Source organism: Bos mutus, chromosome 6 (genome assembly GCF_027580195.1).
Source record: "Bos mutus isolate GX-2022 chromosome 6, NWIPB_WYAK_1.1, whole genome shotgun sequence".
NCBI classification, from domain to species: Eukaryota; Metazoa; Chordata; class Mammalia; order Artiodactyla; family Bovidae; genus Bos; species Bos mutus.
In genome coordinates this window covers 19517833-19539729 of record NC_091622.1, presented here as the reverse complement: position 1 = coordinate 19539729, position 21897 = coordinate 19517833, and the positions used below count along the sequence as shown (strand labels likewise).

The following is a 21897-nucleotide window of genomic DNA, read 5'->3' as shown; positions in this document are numbered from 1 at the left end:
AATTGCCAAAGATGGGGAGTAGCTGAACAACAGGGAACGAGGGAGAGAAGGGGAGGAGAGGCAGACTGCATTGCCTTGGGAGGACTTTAGTTTTGCTTGAGTGAAATGGAAGCCACAAAAGCTAGTGATGCCGAGTGAAATTTTCTATGGAAATTATCTCACTGAATAGATGAATTGTCTATAATCAATCTACATAAAACTTTATAGACAGAGATTGTAGTTTTCTGCATGCCAGTTACACTTTCCTTTGTAATCTTGTAATCTGTTTCTCCTACTACTATTAATATGTTTAATAGATTCTTATTTCATAATAGAAACAAATGTTGACATTTAAATCCATTTTCAAAAGACTAAAATTTACTAACTATAGTTTAAATCAAGAGTTGCTAAGTTTATATAAAGTGTGAAACAAATATGGTAGATGCATACTAAAATAAAATTTTAGGGACATGATTATACGACTAATTCTACAAAAACATTCATGAAAATGACTTGCTATTTTACATAAGATTTTAAAATTTTTATAATCTTTGCTCATTACCTCAGATAACTGGATTTATATTAATTTACTTTTTTTTTCTTCTCTTGTAGGAACATATACATGCAACAGTAAGTACTTTTGTTTAAATAATAGCAAATATAAAAATCAGGGAAAAAGCTAATGAATATTTCTGTGCAAATTAGGATTTTTAGTTTTTATAATGATGTTCATTGCTTTTAATAAGTAAGTCAAGATTTCAAAGACATTTACCCTAGACATTCTTGATGCATTTATTTCCAATTTGTCTCAGCTGATTTTACATATTAGATTATTATTATCTTAACCTTATTAAACTTTTTGGAAGAATCTTGGGGAATAATTTACTTAAATCACAAGTTTGCTGGTAACAGGAACTCTTTGGGAATTGTTCATCACACATGTATTAAAGAATCTTAATGTGTCCAAAAACACTTCTTCCTAAGGAAACATTAGTCTAAAAAATTTTAGATTAATACCATAATGTTTTTTAAGGTTATATAGATTAATGTATAAGAGATTACTTATTCATTATAGTAAAATATTGAGTTTCTTCTGACTTAGACTCTGATTTGCAGAGAAAAAAATTGTGCACACACATGTGTATGTGTGAAGATGAAATAACTGGATGACATCTCTACACATAGATATCACCAGACGGTCAACACCAAAAAAAAAAAAAGATTATATTCTTTGAAGCAGAAGATGGAGAAGATCTATACAATCAGTGAAAACAAGACCAGGAGCTGGCTGTGGCTCAGATCATGAACTCCTTATTGCCAAATTCAGACTTAAATTGAAGAAAGTAGGGAAAACCACTAGGACATTCAGGTATTACTTAAATCAAATCTATTACAATTATACAGTGGAATTGACAAACAGATTCAAAGGATTAGATCTGATAGAGTGCCTGAAGAGCTCCAGACAGAGGTTTGTGACATTGTACAGGAGGCAGTAGTGATCAAGATCGTCCCCAAGGAGAAGAAATGCAAAAAGGCAAAATGATTGCCTGAGGAGGCCTTACAAATAGCTGAGAAAAGACGAGAAGTGAAAGGCAAAGGAAAAAGGAAAGATAAGCCCATCTGAATGCAGAGTTCCAGAGAATATCAAGGAGAGATAAGAAAGCCTTCCTCAGTGATCAATGCAAAGAAATATAGGAAAACAATAGAATGGGAAAGACTAGAGATCTCTTGAAGAAAATTAGAGATACCAAGGGAAACTTTCATGCAAAGATGGGCACAATAAAGGACGGTATGGACCTAACAGAAGCAGAAGATGTTAAGAAGAGGTGGTAAGAATACACAGAAGAACTACACACAAAAAGATCTTAATGACCCATAAAACCATAATGATGTGATCACTCACCTAGAGTCAGACAGCCTCGTGTGCGAAGTCAAGTGGGCCTTAGAAAACATCACTGTGAACAAAGGTAGTGGAGGTGATGGAATTCCAGTTGAGCTATTTCAAATCCTGAAAGATGATGCTGTGAAAGTGCTGCACTCAATATGCCAGCAAATTTGGAAAACTCAGCAGTGGCCACAGGACTGGAAAAGGTCAGTTTTCATTCCGATCCCAAAGAAAGGCAATGCCAAAGAATGCTCAAACTACTGCCCAATTGCACTCATCTCACACGCTAGCAAAGTAATGCTCAACATTCTCCAAGCGAGGCTTCAATAGTATGTGAACCAAGAACTTCCAGATATTCAAGCTGGATTTAGAAAAGACAGAGGAACCAGAGATCACATTGCCAACATCAATTGCAAGAGTTCCAGAAAAAATCTACTTCTGCTTTATTGACTATGACAAACCCTTTGTGTGGATCACAATAAACTGTGGAACATTCTTAAAGAGATGGGAATACCAGACCACCTTACCTGCCTCCTGAGAAATCTGTATGCAAGTCAAGAAGCAACAGCTAGAACTGGACATGGAACAACAGACTGGTTCCAAATAGGGAAAGGAGTACATCAAGGCTGTATATTGTCACCCTGCTTATTTACCTTACATGCAAAGTACATCATGCAAAATGCCAGGCTGGATGAAGCACAAGCTGGAATCAAGACTGCCAGGAGAAACATCAATAACTTCAGATGACATCACCCTTAGGGCTGAAAGTGAAGAGCAACTGAAGAGCCTCTTGATGAAAGTGGAAGAGAGTGAAAAAGCTGGCTTAAAACTCAACATTCAAAAACTAAGATCATGGCATCCAGTCCCATTACTTCATGGAAAATAAATGGGGAAACAATGGAAACAATGACAGACTTTATTTTCTTGGGCTCCAAAATTACTGAGGACGGTGGTTGCAGCCATGAAATTAAAAGACACTTTTTTCTTGGAAAGAAAGGTATCACAAATCTAGACAGTATATTAAAAAGCAGAGACATTACTTTGCCAACAAAGGTCCGACTAGTCAAAGCTATGGTTTTTTTTCAGTAGTCATATATGGATGTGAGAGTTGGACCATAAAGAAAGCTGAGTGCCAAAGAATTGATGCTTTTGAACTGTGGTGTTGGAGAACACTCTTGAGAGTCCCTTGGACTACAAGGAGATCCAACCAGTCAATCCTAAAGGAAATCAGTCGTGAATATTCATTGGAAGGACTGAGGCCAAAGCTTCAGCTCGAATACTTTGGCCACCTGATGTGAAGAACTACTCATTGGGAAAGACCCTGATGCTGGGAAAGATTGAAGGCAGGAGGAGAAGGGGTCACATAGGATGAGATGGTTGGATGGCATCATTGACTCAAAGGGCATGAGTTTGAGCAAACTCTGGGAGTTTGTGAAGGACAGGGAGTCCTGGCATGCCCCTTCCACGGGGTCGCAAAAAATCGGACGATGATTGAGCGAGTGAACTGAACTGAGGGCAATATAGAAATTATAAAAGCAACACACACATACACCTACTTTGAAAGATGTCCATTTCATAGAAAGAAAGCATATCTAGCCTAATAGTGAAAGGATGATATTGACTTAAATATGAACTCATATTTACCAGGACTTAATACAGCACATCTGCCTTAGCATGCTCAGGAACAATCTAAAGTCCTGAGCTCCTAGTGTGTTTGTGTGTTTGCTTTGTGTGTGTGTGTGTGTGTGTGTAGGTGTATCTGTATGTATTCTAAACTGCTGAAAATTTACATCAACAGGATAGATTGTGAGGAGGAAAGTGAGCAATTCTTTTATTTTAATTTTCCTTTAGCCACAGACTTTATTATTTGAATATTTGCAACTACTATTCTATACACAAATTTCAATTTCTTACAAAACTATATATCCCCTATTGTTAGATCCCATCACTCTCCATTTTATGCTGCACTTCCATCAAAAAGTATTTCCCCAAATCACCATGTACCTGATTGTGTGTTTTTGTTATTCAGTTGCTAAGGTTTGTCCAACTCTTTGAGATGCTATGGACCATAGCCTGCCAGGCTCCTTTGTCCAAGAGATTTTCCAGGCAAGAATACTGGAGTGGGTTGCCATTTCCTTCTCCAGAGCAATTCTTTTAATACGTTAGCATGCACAGGCTCCTACATACAGACTACTTAAACAAACAGTACCTTGTATTGAAATGCTGCTTGAAAATTGCACTAGCTTTTGCCACAGTCCTGCTGTGTGGGACTAGCTGACTGCATGTGCCCTTCTAGCCTGTTCTATAGCTTAAGAACTCGAAAAGAGGAAGAAGAATCACAGTGTGTAACTGGACAAACATCAAAGCCACATTTGCCTTGAGTTATTTTCCTTCCTGATTCTCTCATTCAGGTCAGGCATCACACACGCTACTACATAAAGGGGTAAAAGGCAATGTCAAGTGCTATGTAATTGTTGAGCTCCTCAGTAGCCAAGGCCAAAATGTTGCAGCTAGAGTGGCGTTTATGGGATGTGGGTTTTTTAATGACTTTTTTGAAAAAAAGATCTCTTACTTACTGAAACTAAAAATGGTCTTTTTTTTTTTTTTTTTTTGCAATCTACATTTTTAAAAATACAGAAAGGCAATGATATTATAACTTCTGAAAGGTTTACTTTGAATTATAATCTAATGCAAACATCAAAGACAGTATTAAAGTGACAAGAATCATAGATTCTTCTACCAGAGTCTCCCTCAAAGCATCTGATCCAAGTACCATGTTCTAAAGCTAGAAAAATATCCCTATTATAAATTTACCTCCAGAAATAAACTTCTTTATCTTAATTATTTAGACTCTTCTATATGCTTAGAAGTAGTCTGACCAGCTATTTCTACCTTTGCATTGCAGGATTTTAATCAATCTCAAAAGTTTTATAAGTTATTTTGTTTGTTAAGGTTTTTATTTTTTTAATTATTGAAGAAACACTGCAAAACATAGAAAATCAAAATGAGGACATTAAGAACGATTGGTTCTTACATTCCAGAGTGAACTACTTTAACATGACATGAGTCCCTCACTTTCCTGCCATTTTTTCCTCTATACAGATACATGTTGACTGAAATAGGACAGCTATATATTTCCTGTATGTCAACTTGCTACCTCTTCATCAATACATCATGGACATCTCTCTATGTCAGTAAATATAAATCCATCTTGCTGTATGACTACATAATATTCTATTTGATGTATGTACCATAATTTAGTTTACCAAACTCTTACAGATACTTGAATTATATGTCTTGCAGATGACTTTATGTGTTCATTCTTACATAAAATTTTGAACAACAGTTTATTTTCTTTTGATGAATTTCTAAAACTGGAATTTCTAGATCAAAGTGTTTTTGATACTTATTGCCAGATAATTTAAGAGAAGTTGAACTAAGTTTTAGTCCTACTACTATGTATGAGTTGCCCATTTATCTACTACTTGCTAGCACTAGATAAAATATTTGGATCCTTACAATTTATGGCAATATCATAGGCCAAAAATAGCATTGTAATGTTTTCATTACCATTAAAAATGATCTTGAGCATTTTTATGTGTTTAACCATTTGTATTTCACCACTAATGAATTATCATTTTAATTGATTATTCACTTTTTTGGAGATGTTTGTCTTTTTCTAAAATATTGATAATGGCTCTTTAGTGAGTGTATTATCCATTTTTCTATCTTATGTACTGTAAATAATTTTCCTTCTTATTACTTGACTTTTAACATAGTATATAGTTGCTTCCAGGAGAAGGCAATGGCACCCCACTCCAGTACTGTTGCCTGGAAAATCCCATGGATGGAGGAGCCTGGTAGGCTGCAGCCCATGGGGTCGCGAAGAGTCAGACATGACTGAGCAACTTCACTTTCACTTTCCACTTTCATGCATTGGAGAAGGAAACGGCAACCCACTCCAGTGTTCTTGCCTGGAGAATCCCAGGGACGGGGGAGCCTGGTGGGCTGCCATCTATGGGGTTGCACAGAGTCGGACACAACTGAAGCGATGCAGCAACAGCAACAACAATAGTTGCTTCTGTTTATGTTTTTATCTGTTCAGTTTTACAGAGCTAAATTTTAAAATACATTGATCACTTTTTTGTACTGTAGCTTTTGGATTTTGTATCTCACTTAGAAACTTCAAGTTTGTTTTTAAACTGTAATCCCATGTTTTCACCAAAGGTCTTGTATAGTTTCATTTTTAACATTTAAATTTTTGATCTGGAAATTATTTTGCTGTAATGAATTAATTTTTATTTTTCTATATGGTTAGCTAATTATCACAATACCTGATATTGAATAGTTCCTCTTTTCTACTGAGGAGGAATGTCACATTTACCATGTACTTAATTTCCATACATACCTGTATTTATTCCTCGATTTTCTATTTTGTGCTTGATTTTCATATGTCCATACCAAATTGCCTTCATTTTTGTAGTTTTATATTTTGATATCAGGTATAACTAATCTCTGGGCTTCCCTGGTAGTACAGTAGTAAATAATCCACCTGCCAATGCAGGAAATGTGAGTTTGATCCCTGGGTCAAGAAAATCTGCTGGAGAAGGAAAAAGCAATCCATTCCAGTTTTCTTGCCTGGAGAACCCCACGGACAGAAGAGCCTGGTGGGCTACAATCTATGGGGCCTCTAAGAGTTGGACATGACTTACCGACTAAACACACAAACACACACACGCATACAACTAATCTCAGCTTAGTATTCTTCCTTTTCAAAATTTTCTTGAATATTCTTGCATGTTTCCTTCTTTAAAAACATTCTCTTTTGTTAAAATTATATCTACTCATGGTTTATAAGGGCTTCCCTGGTGGCTCAGATGGTAAAGAATCTGCCTACAATCCAGGAGACCTGGTCCGATCCCTGGGTCAGGAAGGTCCCCTGGAGAAGGCAATGGCAACCCACTCCAGTATTCTTGCTTAAATTCCATTGACAGAGGAGCCTGGTGGGCTACAGTCCATGAGGTTGCAGAGTCAGACATGACTGAGTGACTAACACACACATGGTTTGAAAAGCCCAATAGTTCTAAAAGTTATAAGAAAAATAGTAGTCTACTGTATAGCACAGGGAACTATATTTAATCCCCTTGGATAAGCCATAATGGGAAATAATATAAAAAGAATGTATATATGTATATAATTGAGTCACTTTGCTGTACAGCAGAAATTAACACAATGGTGTAAATTAACTATACTTCAATCAAAAAGTTAGTTAATTTAAAAAAGAAAAGGAAAAGACTAATCCCTTTCACTAATCCTTTTCCCCTTCCCCTAAATGCTCCTCACCAGAACTCAAGTATATTCATTTAGTTGACAATTTTGGTATTTATTTTCATGACTCTAAAAACACATTTGACTCTTCCTTCTTATGTATTCACTTCTCTCTATGGAAGACAAGAATTTATCTTTCTTCCCTAGCTGATCTCCACCACACACACACACACACACATATCCTTCTCACCTCTCCATTCTCCCTATGGAGTTACATTATAATTTGGATAAGAGCAATAATTAGTGTTTGAATTGTTATACCTGAGTAAATTTCTTTTCAGAGATAAACCTTGGAATAAACAAATACTTATTTTGCTGGGAATTAACTATTATCTTTTTCCCCTTTACTTTTCTTTTCTTTGTAATCATTAATGCCAAACTCACAGCTAATCATCTTAAAGTCAGCCTGATGAAATTTGTAGGCTATCCATTTCATCTCTCTGTAAAACCCTTTCCTAGAGACTTCTGACCTATTGAGTTTGGACAAATTACACTGGACATCACTAACTCCCCTTGCCTGGAAAACTCCAAAGACAGAGGAACCTGGTGGGCTACAGTCCATGAGATCACAAAGAGTCAGACACAACTGAGCAACTCAGCGCATACATACAAACTGCCATACCTAGTTTCTCTTTGTCTCTTGCCTGTTTTTAGTAGAGGACATCCTTCAATAATTTCCTCTATTCATCAAAGAATACATGGGAAGGAAATTTTAAGAACCTTTACATCCAAAAGGTCATTATTTTACCCTCACACTTGACTTATATATAGTGTGGTTTGGAATAGAATTCTAAATTGAAAATCATTCATCTTCAGAATATATAGGTAATTCTTCATCATTTCTAACTTTCAGTGTTGCTACAAGAAATTCAACGGTTTTTCTGACTCCTAATTGTTTGTAACTGCTTAGTTTACACGTCTCTCTGAAGGACTGTAGGCTTTTCTCTTTGTCCCTGATAATTTGAAGTTTTAATAATTCCGAGGTGTGAGGCAGTTTCATTCACTGTGCTGTGACCTCAGCAAGTTCTTTCAAAGCGCTAACTCATTTGCATTGAATTATCTTACAGACGAATTCCTTCCCATATGTGCCCTCTTCTTTCTCTCTGGGACTTATTATTTTGATATTGGACCTTTTAGGCTGATCCTCTAATTTTCTTATATTTTCTTCCATTTCTGCATTTTTGCTCTTTCCTCTAGAAAGTTCTTGAACATTTTCTCCAACATTTACGAGTTTTTATTTCTGCTGTTATCCTTTTAGTTTCCAAGAGCTCTTCCTTAATCCTCCAAATGATCTCCCTTATTTGTATAGCACCTTAAGAATTACACTGTTTCTTAAAGAGGTTTTCAACTGGTTCTTTTTATTATAAAACCCACACCCTTCTCCCTTTACTTCCATATATTTTCAAGGACTCTAGTTAATGAAACTTTGGAGGAGTGATGAAATAACTACTTCATATTACTGGTTCTTTCTGGTCTGCTATGTCAATTACCGTTTGCTCATCTCCTTTAAATCTTCTAAGATTTGCTAGTGGTTCTGTATTTATTTTCAAAGCTATTTTAAAATTATGACAAGTGCTATTTGTTTATTATTTGTGCAGCAATATATAGTTTCCTCTCAAGTTGACTTATGATGTTTTTAAAGAAGAGTAAATGGAAAAAAATTCGATAGCAGTATGGATGGTTTGTAGCTTCTGTTGATTAAATATTAAATTTAGGATTCTTGTGGCCATAAAATAGAGGAAATTCAAAGTAGTTTGATCAATAGCTACATGATTAGTTTTCTTTTCATTTTCTCCTTCATATTAAGAAATATAGATATATCTCAGTGTTGAATCTGATTTTTTGTTTTCATCATAGTTTTTACATTGCTAAATATCACTTTAATTTTCATTGTGCAACTGTTTTCTTATACTTGATGCAAAATCTTTATAGCAAAACTGGATGCTTCTAAAACAAAGCCAGCTGTGTTTACTTGACTTCGTAATTTTTTGATAATAATTTGTAATGAGATTAGTGTAGCTACTTTTGGTACTAAATATTTGCCAAAGTGTTCATGATAATGTAGAAGAATATGAAACATAATTACAATTTAATAACTACCTTAGTTTTCAGCACAACATAAATGGGGAATTGTGATGCATTTGATTACTTTCTAGGGGGTAGGCTAGTGATAATTGGCTGCTTGGCTAAGAAAGTTATATCACATATAAGACTCATCTACCTTGCACAGCTGTCAGACTCAGTCTTACTGGGAGGAATTAGACTGGGTAAGAATTGTGGCACTGAATGCCTGGAGCGTCATTATCTAGTAATACATTCTATCTTTTCTACCACACTGCTTGTCTGTGTAATGCAGGTATCAGAGCATCATTGCTCATCACTTGGGCAACTGTCCAAAGTGCTTATCTTAAGACAAAGGTGTCTGGGAGATTTCTCACTTTTGAGAAAAATTTTTTTTAGTATTCACATTTGTGATGCTTTTAAGAGAAACAGTTATTATTTATAATTGTTATTGCTTTCATTTGAAGCCTGAAAGGGAGAGAATAGAACTTTTATGCCAAAGAGTGATACAAAAAAGTAATGATTAGATTTGGACAGAACTAAAGGGCCTAGGTTGGGTTTTTGATGGATCCTGATAAGGGAAGAAGGAGAGCAGCTCAAAGATACAAGTACATTCTTTAATATATCTGGGGATTTACTTTTTGTAATTAAAAGTTTTAAAATATGTGTATAACAATAGACCACACTGATAAACTATCTTAATAAAATTGACTTTATTTGATCAAATTGTTTGATTACATCTACCTTTTGATAGTACTTTCAGTGATTTGAAAAGATTAAATAAACTAATCCTGTGCCGTGCTGTGTTGCTCAGTTGTGTCTGACTCTTTGTGGCCCCATAGACTGTAGCCCAGGCAAGGATACTGGAGTGGGTTGCCATGCCCTCCTCCAGAGGATCGTCCCAACCCAGAGATCAAACCCAGGTCTCCCACATGGCAGGTGGATTCTCTACCATCTGAGCCACCAGGGAAGCTCAAATTAATATCTGTGATAGTAAAAAGAAAAACTCAGAAGAAATCTGATCATATTCATAAGGATAATATGATTTCTTCTACTCAAGTTAGTACCTTCCGTATTCCTGACTTGTTCTTATTTAAGGAAATTATTTCTATTTAAGTGTCTAAATTGTTGTATTATTGATGAACTTACAGTTAAGATATATAAGGCTGCTATAGTTCAGATTCAAAAGTTCTGCTATTGATATAGCAGTTAGAAAATATGTTTTTAGTTATTATTTTTTAGTATTCATAAAAGATTACATATTTTCCCATCCATTTTACCCAGTCCTCTTGGAAACCAATAACATCTCTTTCTCCTTCTCCTTCTTTCCCTCATTTCCTCTTTCCACCCTGTCTCCTTACCTCCCTTCCTTAGTAGATTTGGTGCATATGAGTAGAAAGTGCAAGATAAATCATACTAAAGCAACAGTTTCTCAATAAAGTGGGCAAGAATGTATTGATACAACAGAGAAAAGACAGTGTCTTCAGCAAGTGGTGCTGGAAAAGTTGGATAGCCATATGTAAATCAATGAAGTTAAAACACACCCTCAGACCAGATGGGCTTCCCTGGTCGCTCAGTGGGTAGAGCATCTGCCTGCAATGTGGGAGACCTGGGTTTGATCCCCGGGTTGGGAAGACCCCCTGGAGAAGGAAATGGCAACCTACTCCAGTACTCTTGCCTAGAAAATTCCATGGATGGAGGAGCCTGGTAGGCTACAGTCCGTGGTGTCGCGAAAAGTCAGATATGACTGAGCAACTTCACATCTCATACCATACACAGAAATAAACTCAAAATGGTTTAAAGACTTAAGTATAAGACAAGACACCATAAAAGTCCCAGAAAAGAACATAGGCAAAACATTCTCTGATGTACATAGTACCAATGTTTTCTTAGGTCAATCTCCCAAGGCAGTAGAAATAAAAGTAAAAATAAACAAATGGGATCTTATCAAACTTATAATCTTTGAAAACTGTAACCAGCAAAAGAAACCATAAACAAAATGAAAAGACAACCTATGGAATGGAAGAAAATATTCACAAATGATGGGACTGACAAGGGCTTAATTTCAAGGTATACTAATAGCTCACACAACTCAACAACAACAACAACAAAAAAAAACACAAACAAACCAATTTTTAAATATGGACAGAAGATTTAAATAGACATTTCTCTAAAGAAGACATATAGATGGCCAATAGACACAGGAAAAAATACTCAGTGTTACTAATTACTAGAGAAATACATATCAAAATCAATGAGGTACTCTTTCACACCAGTCAGAATGGCCATCATTAAAAAGTCTACAAATAATAAGTGGTGTAGAGAGTGTGGAGAAAAGGAAATCCTCTTACACTGTTGGTGGGAATGTAAATTGGTACAGCCACTGTGGAAACAGTATGGAGATTCCTCAAAAAACTAAAGATAGAGTTGCCATTGGATCTAGCAATCCCATTCCTGGGTAGATATCCAGACAAAACTATAATTTGAAAAGATACATTCTCTCCCATGTTTATAACAGCACTGTTTACAATAGGCAAGACATGGAAACAACCTAAATGTCCATCAACATATGAATGAAGAAGACACTATAAATACACACTGAGTAATGGAATATCAGTCAGCCATAAAAATGAAATAATGCCATTTGCAGCTACATGGATGAATCTAGAGATTATCATGCTAAGTTGAGTAAGTGAGAAAGACAAAGACAAATACCACATGATATCCTTATATGTGTCTAAAATATGACCCAAATGAACTCGACTATGAAACAGAAACAGGCTCACAGACTCACAGAGAACAGACTTGTTGTCAATCGGGAGGAGAGTATAGGGAAGGGAAAGACTGAGAGTTTGGGGTTAGCAGAGGCAAACTATTATATACAGGATGGATAAACAACAAGGTCCTACTGTGTAACACCAGAACTCTATTCAATGTCCTCTGATAAACTACAATGGAAAAGAATATGAAAAAGAATATATAGGTATAACTGAGTCACTTTGTTGTACAGTAAAAATTAACACAACACTGTCAATCAACTATACTTCAAGAAATTTTAAGCTAATAAAAAGCAATTCTTTACTCCCTTGCAAACCTTTAACATTTATTTTGGTTTTCCTTTAAAAAATGTTGTCTTTTGGGTTGATTCACCGTTTGTCTCTGTGGATACCAATTATTTTCTCAACATGTAAATAAAACTCAGTCATTTATTCAGGACTACTGTGCAAGTTTTTTGGGGAAAAAGTTCAATGTAAAATAACAGCACATTACAGAAAATGTAAGTAATCTATTATTTCAAGCTACAAATATTCATTGAGAGAATATTATATGTCATGTTGGACATATAATGGTGACAGACAAATTGAATATAAACTGATCAATAGAGAAAAAAAGACAATTCCAGATAGTGCTAAGTGCTGTAGTGAAAATAAAATGAGCACATGTGACAGAGTGATTGGTGTGTGTGTGTGCACCATATTTGCACTTATGTGTGATAAATTTCCTTAGTTTCTGATTTATCAAATGAAGAGTTCAAATAGATGATCTCTGGGGTATCTTCATTTCTTTTCTAGTGATGTAACTTTGCTAACTTTGTTCCAAGTTTTTAGATCCATTTCACCATTTCAATTATGTAGTCTGTTGTCTATCCATAAAGTACTTGAAAAATAATTGAAGAATGAAACATTCACCCATCAGAATTTGAAAGCCATGTCTGTCTGTATTCTCTGTCTTCTAAATAAAAATCTAAAGGAAAACCAATGAGTATATCTTTCCATCAGAAGGGGCTCAAAACACAATTTTCATCCATGTTCCTCTTACAGTGTCTCTTTTTTTGCCTCTTTGCATAAAGAGGCTTTTAGAAACCACTGATTTCTGGCTGAAAAAAAATGAATCCAGTTGGTTGGACAATGGATGTCCAGTGGACAATGGCATGATCAAGTTTGTAGCTTTTTCTTTTCCTGTAGACTTCTCGGCTAGTGGGATTGACTCTAGGCTCATCTCAGAAGCTCTGAAGGGGATAGCCAGGGGTGAGTGCTCACTTTTGTGTAGCCATTTGAAGACCTGTGGGCTAAGAGGAAGTCCACATGGAAAGGCATTGTGTACTAGTAATGATCAGTGATAGTCATGGCATTAATAATATCTAGAGAAGTATTGCATTTATTGGAGAAGGAAATGGCAACCCACTCCAGTATTCTTGCCTGGAGAATCCTAGGGATGGAGGAGCCTGGTGGGCTGCCGTCTGTAGGGTCACATGCATGTATTGGAGGAGGAAATGGCAACCCACTCCAGTATTCTTGCCTGGAGAATCCCAGGGACAGAGGAGCCTGGTGGGCTGCCGTCTATGGGGTCGCACAGAGTCGGACACGACTGAAGCGACTTAGCAGCAGCAGCATTGCATTTATTATAAATCTCTTTTGGGGACTGTGGTGGAACCTCTGGAACACTGTAAGTTTAACTTCTCAATTTGGTAGAAGAAAGAAAACAAACTTTGTGTTTAGATTTTTAAATGATGACTTTATTCTCCTCACTTAATAATATCAAAAATAACATCAAGAAAATGCATTTTTCTTCGTTGTCATGGAAAAGTGCAGTCTAAAATTGTTTCCCACTATTATTATGAAGCCTGTTATTTAAAAAAACCTGTAAGTGGAACATAGTTGGAAATCATGCTTTCAGTCCTTTTAGGTAGACAAATATACTTGTTTTCTTTTAAATTTTGTTTAGAAGTAGACTCTTTCAGCCTTGCTTCTTTCTGTCACCTATTGCCCTTGCTTCATTTAGAAATTGAACATAGCCAAATCAGAGAAGAAAAGGGTGAAAATCATCTTCAAGATTAATCATAAAAAAAATCACAAAAATAAAAAGGAGTTAAGAAGACAAATGTTTGTGAAACTGATATGATGTATCTTTATTGCAGAGGCAAACCAAACTTACTGGACATGGGCTCTTTGATGATCAAGCCAATTCAGCGAGTGATGAAGTACCCGCTATTACTGTGTGAACTCCGGAATTCCACCCCTTCCTCTCACCCAGACTTCCAAGCACTGGAAGATGCCTATGCCGCCGTGAAACACATTAATGTAAACATTAATGAACTCAAAAGACGAAAAGATTTAGGTAAGAGGAGATATGATGAAGTGGGAGTTTTGGGTTGAAATCTTCTGTTTATCTTTTGGAGGATCAGAATGTGTCAGAAGTTACAGAAGGTGCCGTGATAATGATCATTTTATATCTAGAGATACAGGCCAGGGAGGAGAGGATGGTTTTGCCTTTCTAGCTAGGTTCTGAAGAAGATCACGAGACACAAACTTTGACAACTTTTCATCAAACAGCCCTACACTCAACCTCTTTTGACCACCACATGCCTGGTGACATATTATGGGCTGAAGAAACCTACAGCATATGATCCTCCTGTTCTTGGTGTTATATATATATGGCAGAAGGAATGGCCAGGTAGTTGGGAGCAGTGAATAGCTAGAGCTGAAAAGCGGTGGTGAGAAAGGTGGATACAGGGAGGATGACCTGGCTAAACAACAGGCTTATTTGGTTCTGGAACACAGAGAATGGGTATTTTGGGCAATAATTGCTCCATGAAGGGAGCAATTATATTTCTTTCTCAGATTAACAAATTATTCTTAACTGTTCATTAGCTAAGAGGTCAAGTGTTAGTCACTCAGTTGTATCCAACTTTTTGCAACAACATGAGCTATAGCCCGCCAGGCTCCTCTGTCCATGGGATTTCCCAGGCAAAAATACTGGAGCAGGTTGCCATTTCCTACTCCAGGGGATCTTCCCAACCCAGGGATCGAACATGGGTCTCCCACACTGCTGGCAGATTCTTGACCATCTGAGCCACCAGGGAAGCCCAGCTAAGAGGTAAGATTCACCTCTCAAGGAGAATGTAGATTTTAAAACAGGAAGCACAATTAGATGGTTTCTATCTTCTCAGAGTTAGCAGTGCATTGGGGTAGACTATGGGTCCTCTCTCAGTGTGATTTGTGTCCATAAATTCTTAATTGGCTTTGTAGTTCTAACTTTAAATCTCAGTTCAACATTTAGAGCAATGGTAGAACTGTGGAGCTAATTGATCCAACCACTGTGTTTATTTTTATTGCCTTTATTTTCTAATTTTTATTTTAAAAATTGTATGTATTTGTATTAATAAATTGTAACTATAAAGAAGAGCATAGAGTGAAAAGGGAAAGTTGCAGAACAAAAGATGCCATAAAAAATAGCCCATAAACAAAGGATTACTATCTAGAATATATAATTATTGATACTAAATAAATAATAAAAATATTCTAATACAAAAAAATGTTAATAATAAAATGAGCAACTCACAGAAAAAAACCAATACATTTTTAAATGCTAATATCCACTAGTAATCAGGGAAATGCAAATTAAAAACATAATGACAAGTGTTTTCAGCCCATAAGATTGGCAATGAGATTTTTAGTGAATAATGTTAAGTGCTGAGTATTAGTTTGCAGGTAAGAATGTAAATCCTAAAGGAAATCAGTCCTGAATATTCACTGGAAGGACTGATACTGAAGCTGAAACTCTAATACTTTGGCCACCTGATGCAAAAAGCTGACTCCTTTGAAAAGACCCTGATGCTGGGAAAGATTGAAGGAAGGAGAAGATGGGGAAGACAGAGGATGAGATGGTTGGATGGCATCACTGACTCAATGGACATATGTTTGAGTAAGCTCCAGGAGTTGGTGATGGACAGAGAGGCCTGGTGTGCTGCAGTCCATGGGGTTGCAAAGAGTCAGACATGACCGAGTGACTGAACTGAACTGAACAGAAGGATGTAAATTGGAATCACCACTTTGGAGAACAATTTGACAATACTTATTAAGTTGAAAATGCATACACCCAAGACACAGAAAATCAGTTTCTAGATATTTGAGAAACTGGCTCATATGCTGGTGGAGAGGTATACAAGTAACTAGCAATGTTCATAATAGCAAAAGGAAAAAAAAGAAAGAAACAAGCACACAAAGAAAATGGAGAGTGGCTTCCATATTAATTCAGATAGATAAACTGTGTATTATAAACTACGGTACCATAAGAGCATAAAATTAAAGTACATGTATCAGTTGGATAAATCTTGAAAACACAATGTTGACTTTTTTAAAAAAGTAAACTAGCAAGTGACAGAAGAATGAATGCAATATGGTACCATTTTTAAAAAAGACTGAAAATATTCAAAATAATACTATATGGTATATGACTACATACCTACAAAATAAAGGCATGGAAATAGATACAGATATAATAAAGCTCATAATTGAGTATCACCATTTAGGGATCAAAGATGGGGATCAGAGAAGCTTCAACTATTATGTGATTTTTTTTAAATAAAAAGATTAGAAACAAGGCAAAATGTGAGTGTTTGATAAAGCTGGGATATGGACAATAGCTGTTGTATTAAATTAACTTTGCTGTTTGCTTAATCTTCAAATTTCAAAGTTTTAATGAGGAAAATTTTTCTACTCCATGGTTCCAGTTTGCATACTAACATTTTAGTAAGTTTTCTTTAGAATTTTCATATCCTTTTTTTTCTATTTTCTTTCATCTCTCTCCTCCTTCTTCCCTTCCTTCTGCAACATGTATGACACTACTGTTTTCTGGGTCTTTCAAAAAACTTAATTGTATATCATGAACATTTTTCAAGTTAATGTGGTCTTCTTTTAAATGGCTCCATAGTAGTCCATTTAAAAATGTGTCATAATTTATTAAACTATACCTCTATGGATAAACTTTTAGATTGTTTCCAACATTCTGCCGTTAGGAAAAATGCTCTAGCAAATAAAACTTTGTAGGCTTGATTATGGGAAGTATATTTCTCTACATGGACTTCCTGGTCATAGACTATACTATTGTTATATTTAAGGTTCTGCCAAATTATTCTGTACAAAAACTATATTGATTTACTCTTCATCAATGGTGTATTAGTATGCCACTCTCACCACATCCTTACCAAAGCTGAAGGTTGGGGATAGTTAACATTTTGAACAATATGAGAGGGAAAATAATTTTAAAGATAAAAAAGTATAGCTCAGAGGGATGGCTCAACTTACCTTAAATCTCTCAGCTAGTGGAGACAATTTTAGGATGGATATGAGGTCTCATGTTGGCTGCAGTTGTCTTTCCATTAGGTCTTGATGCTTCATTCTGGAGATCCCAAATAACAAGCGTATTGTCTAAGAAGAGAGAAAAGAGCTTAGTTTTTTCCCCCAGTATCAGGAATTTCTCTAATGTGGGAGGTAAATGCAGTTGGGCTTTGAGGAGCTCAAGTCCTAGGATGGTTTCTGAAGGTTAGTGGTGGGGAAGAGCAACAAGCATGAGCCAAAACTCAGAGTTTTATCTCAAATATAAATATTATTCTTAAATACTTTGGATGAAACACACACTTTCTGTACCGCATATGTTCGAATATGTTATTGCCTTCTTCCATTTCAGTTCTGAAATACAAGAAGAATGATGAGGAAGAATCACTTAAAGATAAATTGTCTAAACTAAATATTCATTCAATTAGCAAGAAATCAAAAAGAGTGACAAATCATCTAAAGATTCTGACCAGAGGAGAATCACAGGTAAATTTTCTTCTTGGGCCACAAACATTTTCCTGGGGAACACGAACACTGATACTTTTGTGAGATTTCATTTTATTGTTATCAGAGCTGTTTCTGGAACACACTGACAATCGAGGTAACTGCCCAGAGCTGTTCCTTTCTTTCTCTCTCTCCCCGCCCCCTCCCTCCCTCCTGTGGGATAATGCATTGGGTGGTGGTGGTTTAGAGGGTAGTTTTGACTCTATTTTAGCTGTGGTGCTTCCGTTCATGGAGAGGACAAAAGAGAGATAAGGACAGGACAGGGATCAACAAAAGATGCCCCAGGAGTCCTGATACCATCAATTAGCACATGAAAGAAAGTTGTGTCCAACTCTTTGCAACCCCGTGGACTGTAGCCTGTTAGGCTCCTTCATCCGTGGGATTTTACAGACAAGATTACAAGAGTGGATTGCCATTTCCTTCTCCAGGGGACCCAGGGATCGAACCCAGGTCTCCCGCATTGTAGGCAGACTCTTCATCATCTGAGCCACCGGGGAATCCAAATTAGCACATAATCTCACCCAAGGCAATGCCCTCCTTTCATCTGTCTCCTTTCTGCTTTTTAAAATCTCATTTCTTTTAGTACCCTTCGTGTTCATCTTATATTTATTTCACCTATAGTGTTTGGAGGCCTATCTTAGTGTGATTTTTCCTACCTGTTATCCCTTACCTCTTCCCCTACTCTCAGGTGCATTATATTCCTGGGTAACTCTTTGGTGTCATCCTGAACACTTTCATCTGAATCCCTAATAAACAATTAATGGATTAGCAAAGCCTCTCAAGCTTTAATGTGCATGAGAATGACCTGAGGAACTTGCCAAAATATAAATTCCTGGGTTCCACTTGGTTCAAACGTGTAACCTCAAAGTTTGTATTTTTATAAAGACTCCAGATACTTTTAAGCTGATCGATCTGGAAATTGAAAATCACAAGATAGAAAGGTCAAGGCCCAGAAGTGGTAATACAGTGGGCCTCTAACCAAAAGTAGGCAGAACAGTTCTTAAGATACTAGATAGTACTTCCCGACCCCCCTTTTCCTGTGCCTGATTTCATTCTTCATTATGTTAGCATCTCTAACAAAAGTTTTTACTTTGAACTAGAGGCAACTGGTTCAGCTCTGACTCTTCTTATCTACCTCACTGTTTGGCTGCTGTGTTTTTTTTTCGTTTCATTAAGTCTTTGCAGCTTTCAGACCACTAAGCTAGAAGTGGTCTCTTCTCTTCTGAACGCCTGACACACTTACTCAATGTATCTCAGCCTTGGCCCTGTTAGTATTCGCAGGAGTCAGCACAGAAATTAAGAGCAAAGTTTCTGAAGTCATTCAGACCTGGGTTTGAACCTCAATTTTACCACTTAATAAATATTTTTCTTTAGGTGCATAAATTCAATATTCAGTTCAGTTCAGTTCAGTCGCTCAGTCGTGTCTGACTCTTTGCGACCCCATGAATCGCAGCACGCCAGGCCTCCCTGTCCATCACCAACTCCTGGAGTTCACTCAAACTCACGTCCATCGAGTCGGTGATGCCATCCAGCCATCTCACCCTCTGTCATCCCCTTCTCCTCCTGCCCCCAATCCCTCCCAGCATCAGAGTCTTTTCCAATGAGTCAACTCTTCACATGAGGTGGCCGAAGTACTGGAGTTTCAGCTTTAGTATCATTCCTTCCAAAGAACACCCAGGGCTGATCTCCTTCAGAATGGACTGGTTGGATCTCCTTGTAACCATCTGTAAATTATAGTAGTGGATTATAGTAGGACCTAATACAGGAAGTGGTTGTGAGGATTCAATTGTTGGGGGAGCGTGTAATGGCCTTGGTTCTGTCTTGCCGCAGCAAAGATTTGAAATGGCAGACGAGTGCTATAGCTCAGAGTTTTATTTGGCAAAGGATAGTACACCCTCAAGGCATGAGGGCAGGCTGACCCCAAAGGATAGACGCCCTAAGGAGAGGCATCTATCCGTCTTGGATTCCTCTTTTTTATGTTTGTCTATTCCACCCCTTGAGCCTGCCCTATGCAAATTGGGCTGGCTGAGCAGGGGGCCTGTTGGTTTCACCTGAGGTTCTCACTCCTGTCCTCGGGTTTTCTTTTGTTCCATATTTGCAGGTTTTTTTCCTCTCTTTGTCTTTTAGCCACTGCCATTTTGGACTCCTTTTTCCTATTCTAACTGCCTAACACAATGAAATGATACATATTTTAAAAAGTACTTAACATAATGTGTAAGTATTCAATATATTGGCTATCATCATCACTATCTTATTTTGCATATAAAATACTGTTATTTATCTTTTAACCTGCAGACTTCTTACTCCCTTGCAGATAAAACTTCTTTATGCTTAATGTATTAATCATATCTTATACTTCCTGTGTTTTATGATGTTTTGCCATCTTAAAAAAGCTTGCAGGCCAAAGAAAATGCCACTGGTAGGGCTAACCCACTCTTACAGAGGGCAAAGAACTCAGCTGGAATTGCTTCTTTCATTTGCAGACCAACGAATCCTGGGTCTAGAGCCACAACCATCTCCTTATCTAAATCTCACAGGTGAAACCAATATTTCTCTGCCCTCGATCATTCCAAGGCCAGGTACCAGGCAACCAGAACCACTTCTATAGCCCAAAGCCTGCTGGAATTATTCAAACTGGCTAGTTCTAAACATTTTACCCTGCCCCAGCTCCTTCTCTGTGATTTCTCACAGAAACTCCAATAAAGACTCTAGCCTTGACTTTTCCCTTGCTCCTTCCTGCCAAATGACGCAATCTCACTGATTCCCCTGTGATCCTGCATGACATACGGTGACCACTTCTCTAGGACCTGTGAGTATAATCAACCTCCAAGCTTCATTCTCTTTTCCTCCTGTGGCTGCATTGTCCGTTCCCTACCATACCCAATATGGATATTCTTACAACATATGGCTTATATCATCCTGTATTTACTTCTTGCTTTTCTTCCATTGAATAGAGGAGATAATTCCAGGCCTCCCTCTCTTCAATGTGGAACTATAACATGGGAAGCTTGGGACATTTATGGCGTGTGGTCATAGTAACAGAATTGAATTGGGAATTCATTTGAAGAAGAGACCGTAGCCTCCATGAACATGTGTAAATGCAATGTAAACAATTCTCCTCTACTCTTTAAAATGTTGCTTCTGATCCAAGACAATACTGTTGAGGAACAATATCCAGGTCTTAATCCTGGGCAGGCTCCTGTAGAAGCTGTTCCAGTCTTTAATGCATTTGCCGTCAACTTCTGATATTTTCCAACTGCAAACTTAAAGTGAATTGTAGTTAAAGTAGCCTGAAGGGATATTAATTAGATTTTTTCCCATTAATCTTTTGAGAGGATGTCCTGTCAGCAATGAAGCATTTCACTGTTAATCAGAAAATCAGCTGCATATGCTGGACTGTAGAAAAGATAAATCTCAAATCAGTCAATTTTGCACTTGTCAGCAGCTCAAGTGAAATATTTGGTGGAGTTAGGGTATAAAACTGTTACCCAAGAGGAAGATTCTATTCCATTCATCACACATATATTGAACTCCTTTGTACCCAACACTGTTAGAGATTGCAAATGCAAAGAGTTCTAAATTCAGACAGTTTGGGCTGGAATCCTAGTCCTATTAACATGGGTAAGTTTCTTTAACTTTTTATATTAGGTCACAGAGAGATTCTCTCTCTTATAATCATCCAGATGTGCTGTGCTGCACAAGATCCTCCAGGATCCCAGTTCCCAGTTTTATGCTGTGCTCTTCCCTAAACATATTGTCTTCATCTGCCTCATTAAAGCTGGGTCACTGCCATGTCTTCAGTCAAAGTCCCAAGGACAATGTTGTAAGCCAAGATTCAGAAATGAAATGCATCACTTCCGCTCACATCCTATTTGCCCAAATTTGCCGTGTAACCCAGTTACCAGGGCAGAACCAGCTGCAAGGGAGTCTGGGAAGGGCTGTCTACCAGGGCAGCTGTGTGTCCATCTTAAACTAAAAGGGCAGATTCTATCGGTAGAAGGTCGACATGGGGAATGTTCAAAA

The 21897-nt window shown here is 37.1% G+C and overlaps 1 protein-coding gene across 1 annotated transcript in view; it reads left to right on the top strand.

Moving 5' to 3' along the window:
- ARHGEF38 (Rho guanine nucleotide exchange factor 38) overlaps window positions 1-21897 on the top strand; it is a 153015-nt gene that overhangs the window by 105813 nt on the left and 25305 nt on the right. The window contains exons 5-7 of the mRNA XM_005907719.2: window positions 592-609; window positions 14172-14371; window positions 17723-17856. Of these exons, the coding sequence (XP_005907781.2) occupies window positions 592-609; window positions 14172-14371; window positions 17723-17856 (352 nt within the window). The remainder of the gene's footprint in view (window positions 1-591; window positions 610-14171; window positions 14372-17722; window positions 17857-21897) is intronic.